The sequence below is a fragment of the Dermacentor andersoni genome, chromosome 11 (assembly GCF_023375885.2).
Source record: "Dermacentor andersoni chromosome 11, qqDerAnde1_hic_scaffold, whole genome shotgun sequence".
Taxonomy (NCBI): domain Eukaryota; kingdom Metazoa; phylum Arthropoda; class Arachnida; order Ixodida; family Ixodidae; genus Dermacentor; species Dermacentor andersoni.
The window spans coordinates 84,200,705-84,226,228 of NC_092824.1; the positions used below are offsets into that span (position 1 = coordinate 84,200,705).

The 25,524-nt window shown below is 45.5% G+C and overlaps 1 protein-coding gene across 1 annotated transcript; it reads right to left on the bottom strand.

Annotated features, from left to right (window-relative positions):
• Window positions 1–799: 799 nt before the first annotated feature.
• On the bottom strand, window positions 800–13,969 carry LOC126518352 (uncharacterized). The gene is made up of 6 exons (XM_055064552.2): window positions 13,864–13,969; window positions 10,352–10,456; window positions 8,531–8,602; window positions 6,559–6,609; window positions 4,546–4,599; window positions 800–1,326 (listed from the first exon to the last, which is right to left on the bottom strand). Exons 2-6 carry the CDS (start codon window positions 10,440–10,442, stop codon window positions 1,172–1,174), a joined length of 423 nt encoding a protein of 140 aa, XP_054920527.2. The 5' UTR covers window positions 10,443–10,456; window positions 13,864–13,969; the 3' UTR covers window positions 800–1,171.
• Between the last annotated feature and the right edge of the window lie 11,555 nt (window positions 13,970–25,524).

Below are 25,524 nucleotides of genomic sequence, written 5' to 3' on the forward strand. Positions count from 1 at the left end.
AAGATGTATACGGGCTGGAGCTTATACAACGGATACTAGCTGCTAGCGTTTATAACCCGGCGCCGGGAGGGCCTCGTTCGGTTGATGATGGGCTACTGTAAACCTAATAAGACGTACCAGGATATTGCAGTTGCCCGCTGGCGGACGAACTTGTAACACGAACCCCGCGTTCGAACTCTTATTCTGTCCGGTGGTGGGGTAGCGTTTCGTCCAACTAAGATGAGAGATAAGTTCCTCGTGGGTCTACGAGTATATTAAGTGGAATAGTCGCGGCCTCAGCGAGCCTGAGCAATGTATAAGCTTCTAAACCCCCATGTTAGCCACTGCGCCTCTCGTGGGGTTCGCCTATATTTACAATAATAAAATGCATTTACTGCTATTGGCCTGAATATGCTGAGAGATGCGGTCCGTTGCAAGATACGGCACGCTATAAACGATCAACCTACACATATAATGCGACGCGCTGTCTCCTGATTCTTTAGGTGATTAATAAGAAAACCTCCATTATGGGACTATATTTATAAACTAGGTGCAATAATAAAAAACTGCCGTCTAGAACACCAAGCTGTAATAAACGTACAGTTACTTACACTCGCATAAAATCATCAGTTATGATTTGAATTCTTCGGATACGTATGCTTGCCCCGAGCTCCTTGTAGTAAGGCGCCATCTGCATAAAAGAACTGGGCGTCTCGAATATTCCAGACATCTTCGAGCTTAACGGTGAATCAATACACTTCAATAGGGACACCTTTGATGCGATCTTTGCAGTCACAAAAAAAATGGACAGACCACAAAATCATATGATCATTCTTTTATTGACTAAAAAGTTCTCGCTTTTCATTGCGTTTTTTTTTTTTTCGCTGGTCAACGAGGACCGGCTGCTTTTCAAGACCAAGGATACAACAGCACGCGTCAAGAAAATAAACCGCTGGCGGCGTAGAGAAAAAAATCTAAAAACCCAAACGCTGTCAACGACAAAGGCTCAGAACCTTTGTCTCGGGGTCGGCGACAGTGCTCCGTTCTTTGCAGACTGCAACGACGCAATGAAGGACGGGGGCGATCGCACGGCATGCGAGTATCGGCGCCACTCGGACGAGGAGTGGCCGCGGCTCGAACGGCGTGGCCCCTTCGTCCTTTCTCCTAATTCTCTCCGCGCGTAGGTGGCCGGTCACTTCTGGAGACTCGCGCCGACTCTGTTGAGGTTCCGCACGCATTGGGCGAGGCAGGCGCTGTGCACGTTACGGCATTTGGCGTAGCCGGACTTGTTGTCCGAGCTTCGGCCGCACTCGAACACCAGGGGGACGCAGGTTTCCACGTAGCAACCTGTCAAGAACGATGAGAGGGCGTTGAAAAGGAAAAAAAAAAGAAAGCCGTCACGGAAACCACCAACGGTGATTGTCAATTGTAAGCGAATGTAACCGAACGCTTCTTGAAAGCCTGTTCGTTTCCTTAAAGGAATGTTGTGCACGAATGCGTGTGTTTGTTGCAGTTGGAGGCTGGTAATGTAGCGCTTGTTGTTTCGTCGCGTAATTACGTCGAGAACAGAGCCGTTGACCGGCACATATGTGGCTCTAGTATAGGTGACTATACATATAAGCCGATTCTTCGTACGCGTGTTGTCTTCAGTGATGCGAGCGCCGGCGGGGTAGGCGACTTCCATCGTCCTCTCACGCCGCCACAGGGGGCGAAGGTGGCGGGGGAAGAGGATGGATGTGTCCCTTCGCGAGCGCTCCATCACAGCATGTAAGCCTTCAGACGCTCTAAAGCTCCCGCTGCACGGAGCGTGCATCTCGAAGAGCTCTAATGCGCTGCGAAATAATTTACATCCCTAAAAAGTGAACGAGGGAAGTGAGTTACAGACCCATGTACACCCCCGTTTGCTTTCAAGGGTGTGAATTATTTTACAGTGTAGTTGGTCCACGGCGGTCAACCTAACCCTCCTCCCCCCCCCCCCCCCCCGGCCAATTCGGTTCCGCGAGGTAGCGCGCGCCATTTTAATCGGCACCTTTATTTATCGATGGTGAAAGTCCGATCATAACCCATCACAGCCCCCCCCCCCCCCCTCCACTCCAACCCCCCAACCCCAGCGAAAACGGGCAAAAGAGACAAAGAAAGCTTTTCACTTTAATAAAATCAAGGCTACCTTGCAAATGCACATTGCGGTTTGCCATTGGCAGATTGAAGTTCATTCTGCGCAACTCTCATCGGAGGTGGCAAAATTCGAGAGTCGAGCGAAGATTAATGACCTCATTGGAATCTCAACTACCAAAAGATATTGTCTGTATAACAAACCATGACGAATTCACTCGCAAATTACAGCTTCATCTTGGTTTCTGAATCACTTTATATAATTGAGATTTGTTATGTGCTTATATCGTCTTGTTAAAAACGCTATATAACATGCACAAATTCGTTCACTTCGCTACTCTTTTAGGAAGTAATTGTTCAATCTTGTTAGCTTATTCTCTTATGCTTTCGATTTTAGTTTTGTAAGATTTGTCTCTATAGTAGTTTACGTTCGTTTCTATCTATATATCCTTATTGTACTTGATTGGTGAATTTATTTAAGGCGCGTGTACGACTCCCCCCGTCACCCCTGTGTAATTCCCTCGGGCCTTTAAGGTAAATAAATAAATAAATAAATAAATAAATAAATAAATAAATAAATAATGACAGTAATGTGGTAGGGGCACCAATGAGGTGGTGGTCACAGTTATATGTGTTGATTAACCGAGTATGGCCCACTGAAGCTACCGCGATACGGGCCGGCTGTTCGCTCTAATATGCGTATATTGATGCCAGACCGTTGGGCATAGAGAAGGTTGGACTCCGATATCATCATTCTTTGGCAAGAACCTATTGTCGCCTAGTGATCGTTTGATTTGAACGCGAAAGCTCTACACGGGGTGCTTTAAAATTAGTCTAAACACGCCAACAGAACTCTGCGACTCTGCTTGTATAGGTGCACAGAATTTAAAGTTCGCCTCTGGCATGATAAAGTTTATTAATATTGCCAGTACCCAAACATTCGCATGCGCGACTAAGTTACTCTAATTTAAGCAACGAAATAGAGGGCTTCATTTCATCCGAGGGTTTGCGGCCGTGACCTGTGACGAGTAGTACTACAGAAATTCGGGCGAATGAAAATGTGCGAAAGCTTGAGCAGTGAACTCTCGCGAAAATGCCGTCCAGCAAGTGCTACATATATCCGATTTCTTCCATTATACAAAACGCGACAGGCATAGATCAACTTAGAACCCAGTGGCGCATCGAGCATAGCATTGCTTCTAATGTAAGATGCAACATTGCAGTCTGTGGTTTCTCTGCATTTGAGGACACCGATTCAAAAATATATATATAATTCTGTGGTAAAATCACACCTTTTTTTAATTATCAAAGTCCCGCATTGCGTAAGTTAGACCTCGTGGGCAAGCGACCAGTGTAACACCAACGCATTAGCGTCACATTTCGCGTATTCTTATTCCGCAAGCCTCACGATTCTCACGAGTTGCGCAGGCCCGAGTACCACATGTTTTTTTTTTTTCAATTCCGCAACTGCAACATGTATTATCTGCTGGACAATTTAAAGAAAAGGTAATTAGCAAATATTAGTTACCTCTATATTATTATTGCACAACTCCTGATGCTCTATGACGCGAATAAGCCGTTGCCGAAAAAAAAATAAGATGTTTAGCTCTTCTGTTTTGTTTTTAAGAATTTCTTGAAATAAATTTTAAAATTAAATTATAGAGTTTTATTTGCCAAACCCGCTTTCTCATTATGAGGCACGCCGTAATGGGGGACTCCAGAAATTTAGACCACCTGGGGATCTTTAACGTGCACCTAAATCTAAGTACACGGTTGTTTTCGCATTTCACCCCCATCTAAGTGCGGCCGCCGTGGCCAATTTCTTGAACTATTCGTTCAAACGTGAGGTATACAAAAATATTACAGAATCCTTAAATACAAGAAGTTCACGTAGAAACTCCTCTGGACAATGCATAAGCATTGTGCCACTTACTCATCTCTACTTAGCCCGGTTTCATCATCAATGTTATGAAACTTGATCCGACCAGTATAAGCCCTTATCAACCCTTATCGGTCGTTATCAACCTTACCAGAAAACTATATCCCACCCTAATGAATTTTCATCTGTTGTTATCAACTGTACCGAATTCGATTCGATCTTTATCAACGCTTATCGACCTTAACCCAGTCTATAAAATCCTGATCAACCCTCATCTGTTCTTTCCGACCTTATCTGGCATGATGCGACTATATCAACTCTTGTCGGTCCTTATCAAACTTATCAGACTTGATCCGACCCTTAGCAACCCTTATCGGTCCTTGTTAATCTTACCAGAATTGCTCCGACCATTATAAACCCTTGTCGCTCTTTAGCACCTTATCCATCCCCGTCGAACCATTATCAATTCCGTGATAAAACCAATCTAACCCATCATCACTCCTTAGTCCACAGGGCGAGGTTCACTTGCAGGTAGAGTTGTTTCAAACGCTTATTCTTGTCGCCTTAGCACTTACCAGCCGCAGAAACCACAAGGGCGCAGAGCGGTAGATCCACTTCGAAGCTGGGCTCTGCCGATGTCATCGAGTGCGGTCCCGATGTCAGGGTGAAAAAAAGAAAAAAGAAGTGATGAATGCTCAGAACTTCGGTTACTTGCCTTGCGAGTCAAAGCTATTATTTTCTGCATCACTTCCGGCCTATCGAATTTTAAAGGTTACTTTGAACGTGCACTTATAATATATTACGTTGTCCGGCCACGTTTCCTGACCGTCAAATTTCACCGATACAACAAAAACGCCTTAATTAATGATTGTGTACTTTCCAATTCCAGACACGTTCCTATAGTTCAAGTTCGCAATAAGAGTAAATAAACCCGCTGTGAATTCGCATTATCATATAGTACTTTAGAACTGCTATAGCTGCCTTTTTTTTTTCTTTTGGCAGTCACCATTGCGCTGACGCTGGAGAGCTTCATATAAAAAAAGATAATGTAGTACATGTAATAATGTAGTACGTTTTATAAAAACTAACACCACAATGATTACCAAGAGACAATGATTACCAATGATGCCATAATGCTCAGTAAAGTCAAATCCGTACGAAGAAACAATACAACTCTCGAATACTCCACTCGAAGAAGAACGACTAAGGGTCAAATTCAGGGCAATCAACTAAAGCGAATAAAATATTGAAGATAACTGTAGTACCTTAACCAGTAGGCCAAGGTTCCGTTAGGTAGAGTATTTGTCCAAGGCTTACTTCATTTTTTGTCATTTTGCAAGATGGCGCTCGCTTATTTATTTGTAAGGGTAATTCCCCGTCCAAAGTAACGCCTAAGTTATGAGGGACGCGGTAATGTAGGGCTATCGATAAACTTTGATCGGTCTTCAACGAGCACTATAAACGCGGTACATAAAGGTTTCTTCGATGCCGGCCCAATGGGAATGCGACATCCGCGGTCGGGAATGCAACACGAACCCTCGTGCTCAACAACACAACCCAATAGCCGCTGAACTGTCGCGGTGGGTTCCTACCACTCGTTAGAGAGCTCCGTTATCGCGCATTCGCGAGCTTACTGTTCTCTCCAAACGATGAGAACACATTCTGTTGCATTTACAAGTATCGCCACGACTCTGGTCGGTTAGAGCGATCGAAGCGTGCGACAACGTATTTCGTGGCTTGAGCGACATCTCTATCGGACGCTGCCGGAGTTAACTTGTAATGCTTAGAGAACTAAGCTTTTCCTATGATGTATCTACGGGGAGACAGTAGTATGACGAATACGCGAGACGTCCGATTCTCCTGCCACCACGTGATTCACCTTGTTCTTTCAAAGCCTCACGTACAGAAGCTCCATGAAGTGACTAGAGCTACTAACCCTTTAAGCAGGGCGATCACAAGGTGATCGGCGTGGTGACCGCAGATCATCTCCAAGTTCTGCTTTTCGTCTCCTCGAAGATCGCTGCCTCACTCATCGAAAACGTGATTGGGCAGATGGTCTAGTTCATTATTGCTAGGAGCCAAAAAGAGTGGCGCACTAAGTGTAGGACGCTAGGGAACACAATTGCTTAAAAACATCTACGTAAGGAAACGGAAAATGAACCACCCTCCCAGACACCCGTTCTACTCTCTTTTCTTCGTTTGTTCCCGCTCCGCTGTTCTGCGCACTTCCTCATTACAGTTAGTAGATGCGCGCAGTGCTTCTACTAACTGTAACACACGTAACTTTACATAACTAACTAATATTTCACTTTAATGCATCTAACGTGACCTACATCCATCTTATGGTGTCCGACATGACATACCAAGCTTAAGCTCTCGGTACCGTTGTAACAGCATTGCCATTAAGTACTTTGTAAGTATCAGTGGCGTTTCGGTTACTTGGCACACATCTTTACAGGCACACTCGTCTCAAGAGATCTCCCTTAAACCAGTGCCACATATGGACACCCGCGTCAATCAGTGTTGGCCTTGAACTCGGCCTTCTCTTGGTACCCGCGGAACCTTGTGAAATCGAAAGAGCCGTTTACCATTCATCCGCTTACCGGCTTCCTTCGCATTGGCGCGCTTGGACCACCATGCTGGAAGAAGAGGAAAAGAAAACAGGGAAACGTATAGCACATCGGCAATTTATGTTTTATATCTGGTGTAACCAAGACACCGGCTCTGCTGATCATACTTGGCCCTTGCGCCACAAAACACTGTATTCATCATCAGTCATCAACACCGGCTCTGAAACGAACTTGCCATAAACATAGAATCGCGATCCGCTTCGCGACCTAATCATCGCTGCAAAACAGTATAAATATGGATTGCATGGCTCTATCTGCGCAAATAACAGCGCGCAGAAGCTGACGCTTTGTCCACAGAGGAATGTAAAGAGAATGAGAGTGTTTATTCCAGCGTATTGTATCGTTTCGGCTGCAGCTTGCCCTCTCTTACCTAACAGGTCATTGCTCCCAAACGTTCCCTCCTCCTCTAACGGCGCGTCATGCGGAGGAATTGTTGATACCGGTGGGAATACAGCCAGCACGTTACTAGTGTGCCAAATGCAGCCCAAGACCTTCCGTTTGTTAGAACGAGATGCGCAAACCACGATGGAGGAGTGAAAATCCTGCCTGTGCCGATTTTTCCCGTCATCAATAATGTTCATTATAACGCATTCACATGCACTAAATTTCAAGGAATACTGAAGCACTGAAAACGGCGAGAGAGAGAGAGAGACAGAGAGAGATCCTCAGTAAGTGTCCGGAGAGCAGCCTTTATAAATTTGTGGCAAACGTGTTCATACCGATAGGCAAGCAGAAGGCGTACAACTTCGTGCGGATAGAAAGGTCCCTGCAGGTGAATTCTTCTGGGGTTCAAGCCAAACATTAACGTGCTGCCCGAGCGCGGAACTGCCTCTTACGAACGACACTTGTGCCTATCAAGAAATTTGTCAAGAAAAGTAGAGCGAAGTACAAAGTGAGCAAAGAGTGTGATGAATACCAGCGGAAATGGAATTGTTAGAGCAATACTTGAAGGAAACTCTTGCTTGTCACACAAGAAACTACTTGGTCCTACAACTACGACTTCAGTGACGGGGCTGCCTTTAATCTACGCGGTGCGTTCTTTTGTTCATTATTTTGTTTCCATCCTTGCTTTTTAGTTTTATTGTTATTATTACTTCGGTGCATTAGCGGCATGATGACAATTTTATGGAACAATGCGATAATGGGCGCATCCAGACTTGAAAAAAACGGGGAAGGGGGGGGGGGGGGGAGTTTACAGCAATTCTGAGGATGGTCTACTAATGCGTAAGCATTCTTTGGCTCGGCTACTACATCGCTTTTGCTTACTTATTTAGCTAGCTTGCGCATGTCTGCGCCACCAATCATCTAGTATTACACTATCGTAACAACTACATGTGTAAACTTTACCCATTATGCATTTATTTTGCGGATATATTGCATCAAAGCAGCCGAAACGCAGTCAAAACATTTTTTTTTGCCACATCATAGCTTTTTCTTCATTTTCCTTTTTATGTTACGACTTTGACCTGGCGACTACGACCTAACCAGCTTTTTTTCTTCTCTCTCTCTCTCTCTCTCTCTCTCTAACGCTACCAATCACCTTCTATTACGTTATTATAGCGATTACATCTGTTAACTTGACGAATTATGTATTTATTTTGCAGATATAAGGCGCCACGGGACGGACAAATTTTGCCGGGGTACTCGCCAAAGAATGCTTGCGCATTAAAGGAGAAAGGCAGAGTTGTTAACCCTAACAGCTGTCGGTTAATTGGCTACCCAACGCTGGGTGCGCTAAACGACACAAGGAAAATCTTAAGAGAAGGTAAAGGAAAGACGCATTAAACACGCGCACGCACGCGGGACGTGCCATAGAACCCCTATAAGGAGTTACTGCTGCAAAGACTTCGTGAAAGACCACTGCTTAAACGCTGGCTCTGCAAGCGCTTAGCTGGGCTCGAGGCGGTAGTAAACACGGTCGGTTACTCACTGTTTCGTTTTTCGGGTTCCTTCCACGTGGACCCGGAAGATGAGAGGGCTGCCATTTCATCCTCCAGAAGAGCTGCAAAAGGGGTTTTCTTCGTTTGCTCACGTGCTTGCCCGCTTTTTTTTTTAGTTTGTTTTTGTTTGGTTAGTTGTTTGTTTGTCTTGCTTGCTTGCTTGCTTGCTTGCCCATCTGTACTTTGCATCGTACACTCGGGGTTTTTTCTTTCTCCTTTTTTTCCCTGAGCACAGACGAGACGCTCGTATAAAACGACTGTCATTCCGAGTACTTACCAACGCCAGCAGCAACGACTAATAAATTCCATGCTGCTTAGTAATGCACAGAACTACTGTTTCTTGCGAAGCTTCACGGGGCTAAACGTCGGGTTTCTTACACGCCTCAACTTCGGTGTCGTCTCAGATGTCGGGACTCATTCCAAACATCCGAGGAAAAACGCCACGTCGCATGAAATTCCTGTTTACGCTGGTGCTGTGCAGGTAACATTGCGGGAATGTGTCTATACACAGAAGTTGAAAATTCAAAGGGAAATACGTTTTCGGCAAGCATGTGACTCGAGTGTAGATGCAAAGTTGAATAGAACGAGTACGGCAAAGGAATGACAGGAAGGTTAACTGGAGAATATTTGCTGTTGGCTACCCTGTACCGAGAAAGGGGAAAGGGATGCGATAGATGAGAGAAAAAAATAGGAACGTTCTGAAACATACAAAGCAGAAAAAGCAACCGCTGGCGGTTCTTCTGTCTTTTTCTTTTTCTTCTTCTTTTTGCAACTTTAAACGTGTTACAAGTTCTCCACGAAAATACATCCTTTAAACCCAAAAAAACTGGCACAAGTCGTTACCCTTACCGCGTTAGGCGACCGGGTGCCCCACCATCATGTTGCGATAACCTGGAATGACTGAATGCCGAGTTATCTCTGTGGGCAGTTTATATAATTTGCCAGGGAGGCCTTGCTTCTTAAAGCTGTTCATCAATGGCTAAAAGCGTGAGAGCCTCGTGTCCACTCTGTGCACATAAATGCGTCTGCACTGTTAAATGAAGCATCAAGTTATTATTTCGACTCTCGTTAGAATCCAGTTTTCACACAAATGTCTCGACAGTATTTTTTTACCAAGATGGATCCACCTAAACCTGCACATCAACACTTGTCTCCTAGTATCTGTAATATTTGCTGGCTTGAATACTGACTGCGGTATTTGCTCGACTCCAACGCACTTATCTTTTCTTGAAAATAAATGCACATAAATGTCCAAAACGTCACCTGTGCATTATGTTAGAGAACAGAACTTAAATATACAATAGTGGCAAGCTATCGTCATGGGAATTATAAAGTTCTGTAATCTAATCCAGTCCACAAGCCGCTGTAGCTGCTGCAGCTCCGGTAATGTTGTACCCGCCGTGTAAGTTCGTCAGGCCTTCATGGTCTGCAAGGTGTTTAACACAAGAAGTATCTCAGATGCCATAGACGGCGTCGAAGATGAGATGCTCTCCTGTCTTTTGATAACGATAAGTAGGCATGGGACAGCTCCTCCTCCTCCTGTTCCTTTCAGAGGTTCAACCTGCGTGAGTGTAAGGTACGCATGTTCGCGCAACTTAGTTTTAGTTTCCTCGTCGCGCTAATATGCGTTGCCTGGTCTTCAACCAACTCGCCCAGCAGCAAATATTACTGAACTACAGCGTATCTCTATTCTAGCTTCTCTATGCTTTGTTATTACTCACTGTACTCCTTCAATGTTTTTCTACTCCTTCAATGGTCGTGTATCATTGTATCTTTTTTTCTTTTTTTGAGAGAGCGCGGCAGGTAATTACCGTTGGCGAGGATGAACTCCAGGGCCATCAGCACCATGGTCACCGCCTGGAGAGTTCTCCGGCCGCTGGAAGGCAGTTGGACGTTGCCCATCTGGATGGCCGCTCCTTTGTAGAAACGCAATAATAAAAAAAAACACGGGACGAAATGCATGAAAGGGTAAATGGGAAAGCATGCTCATGAAAGTCACCTATTTTAATGTCATGGCTAGAAGAGCACGACGTAAGTCCTTGAGCGTGAACATAAAATGAACGTTAACAAAATTATGTTACTGCAGCTTCGGCCTTCGTTAAATGTTGTGAACCGACAGTCAGAGCTGCCCCATAATACCACATTCAGTCTTAAAGTGACTGCGTACAAGAGTTGGGGCCCAACCCCTTGCCTAACTGGATTGTTGTAATAATTAGGACATCGCGTGTCACGCCTTCAGTCGTGTATCTTATTAGTTCAATCATTTCTGTAGCGTGCACCGTCGATTTACATGTTACTTAGGCGGCAAATCACAAGAATCTATACAATACGTGACTACCGTACGCCTCGTGGGCCACTCGAAATACGTCTCCAAAGCTTGTTGGCTGTAATTATATATCTCAGATTTTCCAATTTCATCGTCTAATCCTAATCCTCCGCCTCTTTTGAGGTCGCTTCTCCTTGCTTTCATCTCGTAACTTCTTTTAAAAGCGACTGCCGCCAGTTCTTCATATGACTATACAAAGCGCCCAACTACGCTTCTTATCGAATGTGGTTCTGTTGTTACTGCTTCGTGCTGTGCATTCTTGTAACATAATAGAATACTATCTAGCCCAACCTGCCACCCTTCGTAGTTGAACTTCTTTCTCTTAATCTCAACTAGTATAATATGTGCCCGCATAATCTCTCGAATCCATGTCGCTCCCTTTCTATTCTCTTAGCGTTACCATGTCATTTCCCCTACATTGCTGATTGCCTTCGTTCAAGTTTTCTTTTCTTTCTTCTGAGTCCACGCGTGTTTTGGCTCGACATGTTAGTGATCAGCCAATTTTTTCTATAATATGTATAAAACGCCCCATACTTGAGAGCAGGAAAAATATTTGGTGCTCTTAGTATCTACGCTCGTCTTCAAATGCACAATTTATCACAATAAAATATGCATCTTTTTTAACGGCGAACTGATGTGACTGGATTTGCAGGCCATTTCTACTATTGATAAGTCACAAAAGAAATCCCTCATTGTGCCTTCTAGGTCTCACTGCAGTCGCTATCGGGGTAATCAACCGAGAATTTTTGATGTCGTTCACTGTAATTACTTTCGCGTCTCATATGCGTAATAAACTCTGTAGTTACCTGTGGTTCTCACGAAGGCAGAGTGCAAACAGCGCATAGAAGCTCTGCGCTTTGCAGTCGTATGCGGTCGTCGTAGAAAATATCTTATGCATAATAAAACACATTAAGAGCGCGTGCACCCGTAAAACGAGACATTTGCAGCGCGCTACTAAGGCTACCTTGCTCGAAAGCTGGCTTAGCAATTCGGAAAGAAATCTGTGGCCACCAATATCGGCAACAATATGACAACTCTTATGCAAAGCCTGGACAACCGTCATGCTTTTCCTCCGTGAAAGCCTTCACGGATTAACATCTCCCGTGTCCATGTTGGTGTGTTCTGTCACTCAAACGAATTTCTATCCAGTAGCATACTAAAATTCGTGGCTTATAACGTTTAAACAGGAAGACACACAGCCGACACAAAGCGCGAAGTCCCTATAGCACTCCAATGCGAGACCAGGGCCATCGCTCGGAGGCAGAAGAAAGCGGGGGATGATCCACATGGCCTCTGAGATTGAGCAGCACGCAGGATGGTTGCGCCTGATCTTGGAGGCCTTGTTTAAACGAAAACCACGAACGAAAGCGCGCGAAGTTTGGAGTCATCAAAAGAGGAAGGCCACCTGGAACAACAGAGAGAGAGAGGGAGAGAGAGAGAGGGAGCACCAAATCGCGATGGATGATCGGTCTTCTCGAACGATGGAGCGGTCACCAGCTCACTGCAGGTTGGCAGGCCTTACAAAAGTGCGCCCTTCAAAAGAGCACACGGCATGTCATAGTTTCAAGATGTCGCAGAGTGATGTGGCCTTAAACTTTCAGACGTGCAGCTCGAAAATAGCTGTAAATTGCTAAACATGCAGTCACGCCTACAAACCATTGTTTTCCGGAATAGCCATCCCCTGTTCAACAAACAGAATTTTTTGCTGAATGACTACACAGTGCGTCAAAATCAGGATTTATCTCATTTAAACGCCCCGTCGTGTGTATGAGCTGAGATATCATGTGTCGCAAAGATTAAAGGGATTGCAGTGTAAAGCACGTATGAACTTCTCTCTCTGCAGGTGAATCTGGAAACGCCTTGTTTTGCAGCAGACGAATTGTGGTTGGTAGTGTGGCCAACTTTCTACAACCCTAAGCAGTGCATTGTCATAGCTTTAGACGGCGCCAGCATCTGAAATGTCAGCAAAGGTATAGCCGCACATTGGGTTTGTTTCTTTTAAGAATAAACCACACTGCACACGTTGACCAGGCGTACCGCGCTACACGGAGGGTGACTGACCTTCGTGTTCCGTTTCGCCTCGGCAAAATTTGCGTGTTACGACCTGCGTGCGGTCTTCTACGGTGGCCGCAGGCTGCAAAATCAAACAGCGTATTCAAATTCCTTGCAGAACGGTGCTGAAAAAGTAGGCACGATGTAATATAAGGGGGATTTGCCGAAAATTTAACGTAGCCCGATGACGGGGCAGGACAAAGAAAAAGGTGAGGCCAACAAATTAACTTCCAGCCTAATAAATATGACGATGATGGCGCCATAGGCCTGAACTGCAGCCGGGAACAAGAAGGATGTTTTTTTTTTTTTTTAACGTGAATAAGAACGCTTAAAGGTAAAAAATACCTGGAGGTATACAGCTGATTGGGGAGGCTTTATGTCAGCTTTTTCGCGTCATCTAGCCTTACATGTTAACTGGCAACGACAAGCTGCAACAAGTCGTGCTTTTGAATTTGGCGGCTCTTCGCGCCGAGCCATCACCGAGGTTAGCGGTGCAAATAGGTGCTAAAATTATGCATCGACGTCAAAAGATCAACCTTGAGTGCAGTCGTTACCGTGACAGATCAACACGATTGGGGTGCGCGAGGGCATTTCAAAGCAAGTTACGACATCTACAGTTGAATGGAGGAACATGTATTTAGTCACGTGATTGCTTTCCTTTTAAGCGAAAAAAAGATACCTATTTTCTAATAGCGTTAATGCAGTAATTCTAGACTCCTCTCAAAGCGTTTGCCCGTCCACACACGGGCGCACCAAAACGCGCCACAAGATGAAGGTTGCCGCCTTAAAAACAAGTTTAGATTACGTAAGCACCCCTTTCGCTCCACACCTACGCATCTTGTATTGAAGCAAAATCAGTGCCCGAGAAGCTCATGTGTAAAAACTGTCTCTTTAGTCGCGTGTGAATTCAGAAGGTCCACAGAAGGTGCAGCTGTGCGGACTCACCTAGTCTTCCTGCGTTCGGCCCAAAGCGGAGACTAGAACTCGACACACTTCTACGTCGACTACCGGGAGCGGTTGACGACAATCGCTCCGTATCCCAGATCCTTGTCTCACCGAATCGAGCCCTTCGCTCCTTATATATCCGCCTTCCTCAAAGCCCTGCCTCCCTCCACCCAGTGTCCCACGGTGACCCTGCACGATTTGTGGCGAGCTGTAACTACAGTCAAGGGGCGTATCCAAACGAGCACCGCTCGTTACCCATTCAAGCAGCCACGGAAGAGAAACAACGGCGCCGCTCCGCAGCTCAGCTCTGGGCCCTCTGCTGGCGCGGGCCCGGCCAACGCGATCAACTGTCAGAGGTAGGCTTAGCGAGAAGCTTACGGACGGCTCAACCGCTGCGCACCATTCCGGCATGGCCAATGCGGGAGAGTGACCTGGCTGTGGGGATTTCTGCGCGACGGGGTCACGGGTTCAGCGCGAACTGTAGTTCAGTAACGGTTCTCGCATGCATGCACCATGAAAGAATTGCCTAAGCTCTTTCTGTGGGTAGCATACCGTGGGCGCGCCTATAAGAGCGAATGAAGCAGGTGGCTGGCCTTCCCGCTGCGAGCTTCGGGGGTTGATTCAAACGTGTGGGTGTTATGTTGGTGTAATAGAGTTGGCACCAGGATGGCGCTATTCCACGTCGGCTCACTTATTTCAGGTCGGCGCCGTTATAGCAACGTTTGACCGAGCAGGGCACCCACTGAGATACTTTTCACTAAACTAGTACTGGGAACGATTACAGCGCGTAATTGTTGCCGATGGAAAACACGTCGTAAGTGTGTTCTATGCGCTAACCACCCGAAGGCTTCCAGAAATGTGTCGATATCTTGCGTTCTGCAACCCAGCTTGACAGCGCAAGTGTAACTTCTAAAATAACTGATGAAAGAAACGGTTTGAAATTCACGCACGAAAGCCAAGTGACAAGATACCGTTTATGAACATCACTTTGTTGTTTTTTTTTGTCTTCACGGAAAACATGTGTGCTAGGAACATGCTGTCCGATCTTCAACAGCGCTGCTAAGATTCACTTCTTCCAAACGCTCGAAACTTATCAAACAGCCGCAAAGACGGTTCATTAGTGAAGAAAATAGACAGAGCTCTTCAATTCTTTTTACATGCACCAAACAGCCAGATTCAGCGCACTCCTTATCTAAATCAACAGTATGCCTTGCAAGGTTCATTAAGTCTGGCAGCAAGTATTAAGTCAGTTACAATAGATATACCATTACAGAAAAGGCCAGCCGCCCTTCCGTACAATAATTCTTTCTCGCACACATCAAAGACAATCGGTATGCAAAATACAGCAGTCATGTCGTTTTTAACGACGGAAAACAGGCTGCAGAAGACGTCTGCACTTTTGTGCAAGGCATATAGTGTGGAGGAGTGCTCACAGTAAAAAGCTCCATAATACATAGTCCTAATAACATAAACAAATTATATGGTGTATTACTGGCTGTCGTTTTGAAATGGATGAAACCGGATACCGTAGGATGTGAGAAGAAGGTCTATGTTGACAGTTCTTTGTAAAATGTCCTAAAAATAAAATGCGTCACGACAAAGAACAAAGCACTGTTCTATTGTCTCTGACTGATTGCAAAGTCTACAATTTGTAAACCAGGATACATATAATCCTTTTCGTTTTTTGAAGCCACGTTTTACCTGGCAAAAGGCTACACAGTTATGGTTGACTAAATGTGCGCGTACTGCGTGCGTCATTGCGCATGTCAAATCGAAGCCATTGGCTGCCTAAACATGCAGCCTAGTGCGTGTGACATTGGGCACGTGACGGTGCAGCCAGTGGGTGGGAAGTGGCGCCACGTCATTATTATATAAAATGAGTGTATATATAGAATAGAGATTGCTGGCTCTCCCGTAATCGCGACTAGATGTAAGCATGAGACGGCAACCGGCAAAGCAGATTGGTTGGAGATTGGTATCTCCCTTTTCAACGTCGCCAATTGGAAATGACAAATAAAACTACAGCGTACCAGAAGTCCTAGCTTGAGTGATACTGTGAACAAACATTATGAAGAACTCGGAAGCAATATTTTTTGTAACTTGTTTGGGCAGTAAGTAGTGTATGTAATGTGGTCCCGTGCAAAGGGTTTGGGGTCACAGATCGCATTTTTTTACGCTTTGACTGGTCGCCCGGATAATCTCGTTTTGTTCTCGCGACGATTCCCGGATGTTCTTGTTTGAGTGCCCGGATAGCGGCTATGGCTATTGGCTCAAGGTCACTTAAAGGTCGCCGACAACGGTAGCTAAAAGCATTTATGCTTAAAAGGATTAATGTCAAATTGAGTGCCGCTTCAGCGGTCCTTTGATTTATTAACTCCTCGTAGGCACGCGAGCGTGTTAAGGCACTTGGAGCGTGTTCATTTGGCTTTACCAAGGCACAGTTAACCCTGAGGTGAGAGCTTGCGCGGACAAAGAGCGTGCAGAAAAAAAAAACATTTCACCAAAGCGACTATAATACTTTCGCATTCTCACACGTACCCAGTCCTAAGTGTCTCTGCCAAATTTTTGAAGAGCACTAAGCTTTACTCGTCCGTATTTCTTGCAGCACGCCTTACGCAGTCATTGCGGGGTTCTACTTTACCACGTGACTGGAAGGAAGAGAAAGTTATTCGCAAGCGTCCGTTCATTACAGACCTACATCATTAACAAGTATACCCTCCAAACTTCTTGAACACATACTAACTTCATGTCTTTTCTTGAATCTAACGAATGTTTTACTTCATGCCTGCATGGGCATATGATCTTTTTCTTTCTCTTGCGAAACGCGGCTAATCACCTTCACCGACAACTTGTTCACAGCTGTAGAAAAAAAAATGATTAGTGACTGCATACATTTAAACTTTTCGAAGGCTTCCGATACCATCTCGCATAATCTCCTTCGCTTTCAAACGTCCAAACTAAAATTAGATCCTCACGTTTTAGGCTTGATAGAGTGCTTCTTGTGGAACCTTCTCTCAATACGTGCATGCCAATGGCTTGGATTCTCCATCAGTGTCAGTTACCTCAGGAGTGCCCCAGGAATCCCTTTTAGGAGGGTTGCTATTTCTTATATATATATATATATATATATATATATATATTATTGATTTTTCTGTCGGAATTATCTCTTCCATTAAACTTTTCCCTCATCTAACGATCTTTTTACTTTTCAAAGTGACACAAGCTCTCGGCTTGGTGTAACCAATGGTTGATGAGGCTTAACATTTCAAAATTTTAAACAACGAGAGTATCCCGCATTCTCAAGTCAGTCGCCCACATGCACCCTCAACGACGCAATTCTAGAAGCCGTTTTCTTTTATAAATAAATACGCATTACGTAAGACCTATGTTGTAATATGCATGTTGATTTTGTTCCTAGAAATCCCAGCCGAATGCTTGGCTATTTATGCCGAAATTTCTCTTCCGCCCCTACCCGTGTGAAACTTCTACTTTATATAACCCTGGTGAAATCCAAGCTCCAGTATGCAAGTCGTGTCTGGGATCCATCCACTGCTACTTAATCGCGTGCTCTCGAAAGTGCTCGAAATCATGCCACCCGTTTTGTAGTATCCAATTAGTGTCGTGAAGACAGTCTATATTCTATAAAATCAATGCTTGGTCTTTCTAGTCTCTATTCGTGCCGCATTTGGTCTCGTTTGTGTTTGTTTCGAGCGACTTATTTTACTAACACCTTTCTTAACGAAGAGCTTCTTCTGTCTTCCATTTAAGTATCTTCTCGCGCTGACCACGAATTCAATGTAGGAGTTCCCACACGCCATACCAATCTTTTTTTTTTACAATTCCTTTATGCCAAGCATCGGACAATGAATGGAATTATCTCCCTCCTTGCGTTGCTGCGATTAGTGACGCTACCGCCTTCAAGAAAGCCATATTTGAAGATTTTTGTTCATAAAAAAGATACCCACTCTTCTGTGTAAAGCCTTCGGTCCTTTAGAGTACTGATATAAATAGATATTAAAACCCGCCGTGGTTGCTCAGTGGCTATGGTGTTAGACTGCTGAGCACGAGGTCGCGGGATCGAATCCCGGCCACGGCGGCCGCATTTCGATGGGGGCGAAATGCGAAAACACCCGTGTACTTAGATTTAGGCGCACGTTAAAGAACCCCAGGTGGTCGAAATTTCCGGAGTCCTCCACTACGGCGTGCCTCATAATCAGAAAGTGGTTTTGGCACGTGAAACCCCATAATTTTTTTAAAATAGATGTTAAGTAGGTAAGCAAGTAAGAATAGTAGTTTTATCGGCAGTATAAACTTGTAAAAATCCACTTACTAACTAAATTAACAAGCATGGGGTCATGCGTGCACAGGCAGTCATAAACACACCTCACTCGATGATCGCGGACACTCGATGTCAGAACGTTGGCGTGAGGAAGAGCGGCAGCAGCAGCGAGCGAACTGACCTTCGTGCTGGCTCTCACTTCAACGCGAACTAAGCGGCGAGAACACAGCGCGCACGAAGCTATCTGTAATCGGCGCATCTAGACTATGTACTCATCGCAGATCGCTTTAAAGATAGGGCACGCGGCCGCGCTCAGCCGCCGCCGAAGTAGAACGCTCCCCACCCCCTCCCCGTCACTTTGCGCGCGATGGAAGACGGCGCTTCTCTCTGAGCACACTTTCACTCACTTCCACAGCATGCGGAGCGCGGCCATGATGATATCGCACTTGGACTTTCTACGGACCATCACTTTGACGACGACGGGGGAAATGCGCGTCGAGTGTCCATATAACTGCTATCACAACAAAATTTTAAAAAAGCAGAAAACGTAATCTCAGTCCACTTAACCTCAGTCCACTAACTTAACCGAGGTAATGTTAACTGATGCCCACGTGCAAAGTACGGAGCCTCACTTATCGAACGTACGTTCATCCTTTCAGTAACATTTCCGACAATGTTCTCGGCCGTCTCTGTCCTCACGTCTACATGACGTAGGGATGTAGGCGTGAAGCCGTAAGCGAGTGGCATGCCGTTGTCTGCGAGCTGCCCTACGTTGCCGTCTCGCATCGTCGCGTTGCTTCTTTCGCAGTGCGGCTTCTTCGGCTTGTTTTCGACGCTTAGCTGCGGCTTCCCGCGCTCGAATGGCGGTGTCAGACTTGCGCCAGCGATCTTTCTCTTGGACTTTACATTGCGTGATCTCAGTGGGGGAAAGCAGCACGCGCGGTCGAACGCCTTGCTCCCACTGTTTCCCACGTCACACCTCGTTTCTCGCTTGGCTGGCATCCTCAGCCGTAGCGTACTTTCGAGGGGGCATGCAGTGCTTTACTGATGAATCGGATGCATGTTTTGAGCTAGTTCTGTTTGTTGTTCTTTGTGTTGTATGGGTGATTTTAATTAATGTATGCACTGTTCGCTCCACTGTGCTGAGCGCTTGTAGTCTCTGCCTTAAGGGTTTACAAATCATTGATGAGGATGGTATTTTCTGTACCACTCGACTAGGCACTGCATTGTTTAGGTATCAGCCATTGCAACGAGCCCCTTAAGGCTTTCGCCTTAATAACTGCCCTCTTAAAAGAAATGATGGCTTGAAGCATAAATGCCAACACATCTTGGGATCATGGCCATCGAAATGTCACAGCCCTATACGGTGGCAAAAATACGGCGATACACACGCCTCTCGTAGACTATTGGGCATGGCCACAGTTTAGCTTTTTTCACGCTGCTCGCCGCACCGCAGATTACGTCGATAAATCTCTGCAATGGACAATCAGCGCGACGTCAAAATGATCGTGAATAGGTATCTGGATAGCGCAACAAAACAAGAACGTAAGAAGAAACGATGACGAAAACAATCGCTTGTCTTCGTCTTCGTTTCTTCTTGCGTCCTGGTTTTGTTGCGCTATCCAGATACTTTTTCACGATGTCCAACCAACCAGCCCATATCGCCGCCCTCGTCAGAAGGATGTTGACGAAAACTCAATACTTGTGACGTTACTCCGTGACAAATCGCCAGCCTATCAACCCGGTAACATGGCCACAATCTCGGAACACCGCAGTCTAGTAGCAAAATACAAATCCAATTTAGGGGTTCCTGCACGCGATCATACACTTTCTTTTTAAGCACGAGCAAGTATATGAGCCAAAAATCCAGGAAAAAGAGTTTTTTTTTTCGAGGAAGCCTGTCATTGCAAGTCATTGTTACGTCATCTTGACAAAAGCGCTGCAACGTTTTTTTTTTTTTTTAACTTGCGTTTTCCGGCAGAAATTTCATAAAACGTGGCCTCTCGACGGCCTATGAAAGAGCCGACATGACAGATAACGGAGGCCGTGCAACTGCCATACATTAGAGAGGCTACACTGGTGGATAAATCATGGCAGTGAAAGGAAAACTACGGAGGCAATGTACACACAAGTCAGAGCGCTCCTGAACAAAGTCGCACGTTCTCAACCGCATAAGTTTAAGCCGCTGAAGAGAAAGCACACGTTTCATTGACAACGACCAAAGAATTCAAAATTATGGAATGTACGAATATTCGACATATCGAATACGAGCCAAATGGTCTTTGCTATTCAATTTGCATTCGATTCACGAACTCACTATTCATAATTGCCGAATATTCGTCTACTTTGAACATATGTAATTGGGAATCCGTATGTGAGCCTGAAAGAACGCAGAACGATGGAGGTGGGAACGGGATTTATTATTCCTAATTATTCTGCTGCAAGATTACCTAAGTTCTATCGCAGGCGCACGAGTTTATGAGAAAACGCACGGGGCATATAACTTCTCAATTATTCTCTGTCATTCAGTATGAACGCTTCGCTTTTGCGTAACCAATATGCGGATATATGTGCTGTCTCGATTTAGGGGGGGCAATTTATTATAAGGACGTTCGCACCATGTTTCAAATTCTTTTAAACAATTTACAGTGTGGTAGCGTCACACTCACCTCCCTGTTCGAACTCGACACTCTACATGTGTCCAGTGATAGGAGGTTCCTTCTTTTTTCATTGCTGTCACTGCCATGGCGCACCAGATAACTGAAGCCAGTTGTTTCTCATCTACAAGTCTTTCAGTTAACCGGACTACCATTTGCAAACGGCATTCGATGCATTTAAATATGCTTGTAAGTAAGCAATGTAAATAATGCCATTGAGCCTCTTTTCTACCACCGTTATATTACATAAGTGGTTATGATTTTTAAACTGTCCTGAATTTTTACAAATCGCCTGTCGCCGATAACATAGTTCTCCTCATTGCGCCGGATTGTTCAGAGGCGGACATTACTCGCACGTGCACCACCACCGTAGCTTTCCCTTCAATGCCACAGAAAGTTACCCGTGAGAATAGAAGTTATATGCATGCGCGTTCAGAATACAGTTCCTTATCGCCAAGCGAGCAACCTGTTTCCATCAGCATTTCCTTTATATTTAAACGACAAGATCATCTCAGCTGACCTCACTCGGGTTTGTCATATCAGGAATATGGGTATCTTGTAACCAATTCCAGGGAAAAAAACGGCGCTTACGCACCTCGAGAGCATCCTAGAAAGCCACAAGTAGTGACGTGACAAAATGCAGGTCTCAAGAAGACGAAAAGCTAGGACCAATCGTAGAGTATGCATAATTAGCGGTAAGGGCGCAATTAGCGCTGTTCGTAATGGGGCTCCTTGATCAATCAATCGATAATCACTGGGGAACTTTCGTTAATTGGGTTTAATAAGAGAAATACAAACCAACAGTAGCAATGTTGGCGACCCCAACTCCGACTAACACATACAAAGGAACTCGTAGGGTGGTAGAGTTACGAATGGCAATCCTCCGGGTGACCTTCCCTTGGAACTGTCTCTTAGGTCGGTCCGTTTGCTGAGTGCTGTGCGATGAAGCCATAGCTGGTTGATCGCTCATTGGAGAGCCTTTGAAAAGCGCCAATATAATCGAAAAATTAGTTATATTGCATTATATCCCTGTAAAGGGTGCACCGCCGCAGCTATAGTCATAATGAGGCAAAGCCACTATACTGCACGTGATTATTTCTGGGGTTTTACAAGCCAGAACACGATTTGATTATGAGGCACGCCGTAGTCAGGGACTCAGGATTCATTTTCACCACCAGGGAACCTTTGACGTTCCCCCTCCATACGGCACACTTTGAGGAAATGGAGCGGGTGCGCTCGGACGGAGCGGTGCTCGCGTTTGGCAATCGTGTCTCGAAGGCGGCTTCAGCTGTGCCTACAGGAAGTGAGAATAAGTCGCAGGATAGGCAAAATTAACGGTACGGTTGTAATTGGCATCAATATAGACTCACCATAGACTGCACTATCTCCGGGATCTTGGTCAAAAAAAAACGAAAGGGTCATCTAAGTGTCGACTCAAAATGAGACGAGGTGGACAATTGCGCGCGCAATACGATGCGAATAAGATAGGAAATTAGTAAATAATCAACACAAAAGACAGATACGCAAAATAGAAGGATATAATCAACATTTATTCATCAAATCATTTGAACCAACATGTACATCGATGTGATATTGCGGGCTAGCGCCGCTGAAGGAATCTGAAGAGGCTCAAGTGGACTCACACTGCGTCACCATCAGACGAGTTGGCCACAGAAAGAACGTCAACAGTTAAAACTTGATGGCCAGGCGAGTCACCCTCGGCTTCTCTAACAGCAACAGAAGAAGAATGGCACCGTTGGCTTCACGCGGAAAGAAAATGCCCGGAGCGTTCGCGATAAAAACAGCTTTGGTCTTTTGCAGGCCAGAGCGAAGAAGATGCCCGATGCTGGGTGTAACCACAGCGAAAACAATGGGGAGGGGGGGGGTGCTAACTGCGCGAAATATCCGACCTCTCGGGAGAGTCGAGCTGGTGGCTGCTAAGTATCCCTTGCCGATCAGCGCGGGAGGCAGTTGCTGTGGCGGATTCCGATGTTGGAGACTCGCGGCGCAGCTGCGGACGGTTGTTGCCGTGCAAAGCACGTGGGGTAGACTAATCGTGATGTGTGACTGGGCGTTGGCCCTTCTGTGGAGAATTCTGCCTGTGTGATACTGGCGGTAGTTATCATTTCCATTGACGTGGAGCCATTTTTTGCAGAAACACGTCCGACCTGAAATGCCTGTTCTAGTTGCTGGGCAAAGAGTACGGCGCGGGAAAATGAAAGTGAAAAGCCCGCTAGAAAGAGACGTTCGCGTGGGTGTTGAGAAGCAACGCCTTCCAGAAATTTATTGTGCAGTGAGTCCTGGATTGTAGGGAAGCAGCAGAGTACAGCAAGCTTTCGCAAAGCAGCTATATATTCTAGACTGGCCTGTTTGTTGCAAGTGGCGGCGAAAGCGATGCCTTTCTACGACTATATTGCCCGTGGAGGCGAAATGTTGCACTAACACTGCGACGGGTTGTTAATACATTGACGGTGGGGCAGGGTCCGTTGTCGTTGCGCTGGTGTCCTCGACAACTCGCGCAGTACTGGTTGAAGAAGTGTCCACAGAAGGAATGGCCAGCGTGAAGAAAATGCTCTGTCCCTGAATGCATAAGCTACGAAGAAGTAGGACCTTGCGACGCTCTGGTGAGAATTTCGACGCTCCAGAAGGAAGTAGGTACGTCTTAAACATACGATACCATTGCGACCATGATACAGCTGCAGATCCCTGCGTAGGAAGGAACAGCGGTGGCAGAGCGAGGGAATGTCCTGCAGTGACACAAGCCATTAAACACAGCACCAATCGTACTTTTAAAATCCCCACCCCCAAGCAGTGGGAGGCTGTGCTGCTCAGCACATGCCCGGAGGGCAAACTCTGGGCATTTCGGCTAGCCGACGATGCCGCCAAGACTGAAGGTCTTGCCACCGCTTGAGGACGGGGGCTGCGATGGGGCAAGTCTCCCGGCCCTGCGCCTTCCTTGATCCTAGCAACGACACTTAATAAAGTTTTTTTTTCTCTCGGGCGGAGCGAGTCCTGATAAACTCATGGTGCAGGCTACGTGCAGGGTTCACTTGAGCAAAAAACTAATTCTCATTGCCACGGGGATATCGCGGGCTGGCGACAAGGAAGGAACACGAGGAGGCTGAAGTGGACTCGCACAAGCAGCCAGAGACTAAAGACGTAGATGGTTTATACGGGGTGATCATATTGAAGTTCTCCCCAATTTTTGAAGATTGCCTGAGGCAGATAACTTAAATCTAATCCTTGAGCTCGGCTATTCAGAGAAGCGGACATTTCTTGCACAAGAAAACGAAACAGATATTCAACTAATAAACAAAATTGACTAATTCACTTCTTAAATAACTACTTTATGGCACATATTGCAATTTACGAATTGTAGCCGGTCGGTTGGTAACGCTTATCGTCGTGGAATGAATTTTCCGAATGACATAAGTTTGGTGATATGCCCCACCAAACCAGCCGTAGTGCACTATTGTACCGCCTACTATTTTTTTAAACAAAACCTGTAGATGTAGACACAACACACTTGCGGCGTTTGCCACAGGCTGCGGTTCCGGTTAGACGTTGTAACTTCCGCTTCCGGAAGTTAACTTCTCTTTGAAGTTTCGGTTGGTCATTGTAGACACTGCTCATCTCGTAAACAGCAGCAGGTCTACAACAGCAGTACATGATATGGTCATAAAAAGTCACTGGCGACCATGCCGTATAAAAGAAAGCTTATGCAAAAGACCAGTTTTTCTTGAGGATTTGTGTTCAATATCATTGAGAAAAATTCGCTATGCGAGCAGCTGTAGACATAACAAGGCCTGCCTCTATTTTGCTGTCCTCCATAACCACGAACTGCTAATTCTGCTCCGTTCCTAAGTTAATGCCGCAGTGCTTGCCTTTACCACGGTCGCGTCGTTTCCGGATTCCCTCCAACTGCCACACCTACACAATATCTACGCGCCGTATGCTATTCGCCACAGCAGCTCTAGGTCTGGCTCATATAATGGTATGAGAGCTCGCTCTCCTAGCTTTGAGTAGACAAGTGAGAGAACAACATACTTAAACGATGGTTCGAGGCCTATCAGGGGAATATAGTTAAGGCGAAGGAAGATCATGACTAACTGTGACCCACTGTGGAAGCGCGTCAAAATGCGCATGACAATTCAATTCATTTAGCAATAGATACACTGCAGGGATTCATGGAAATAAAAGCTTTTATATAAGTTCGTCGAAGGCCCAGGGCCCATTACAAGGCAGCATATACTCCCATACTTACAGCAGGTATAGCTTAAGCAAATTTAACAAAACGCACTTACACAGAGATTGACATCAGTACATAAAAAAAAGTCAGAACATTCAAATATTTCTTCGCAGAACCCTAGCATGAACATTAGAGCAAATGTCAGTCACTCGACCATGGGCAGGAATATTCATCATTCAGGAGACAGCTTTTCAAGATTTGGCCAAGGGTTAAAGCGACACTAAAAGAAAACCTTAAGCCGAACCGGATTTGAAAAAGTAACTTTCTGTAACAACTGATTCGCCATCCCTACCACGAACTGAACTTCTGTAAGCAATAAAATTACGAAAGTGAAAAATCGGAGAAGTACCCTCTGTTTTAGACTATGGTATACTCTCAAGTGGCGTCAGCACTGACTGATTCACTGATAGTAGTAGAGAGGGAGGTAACGTGGGAATTACGTCAGCTGTTCTCTTTTGGCGCAGGCGATTCAAATA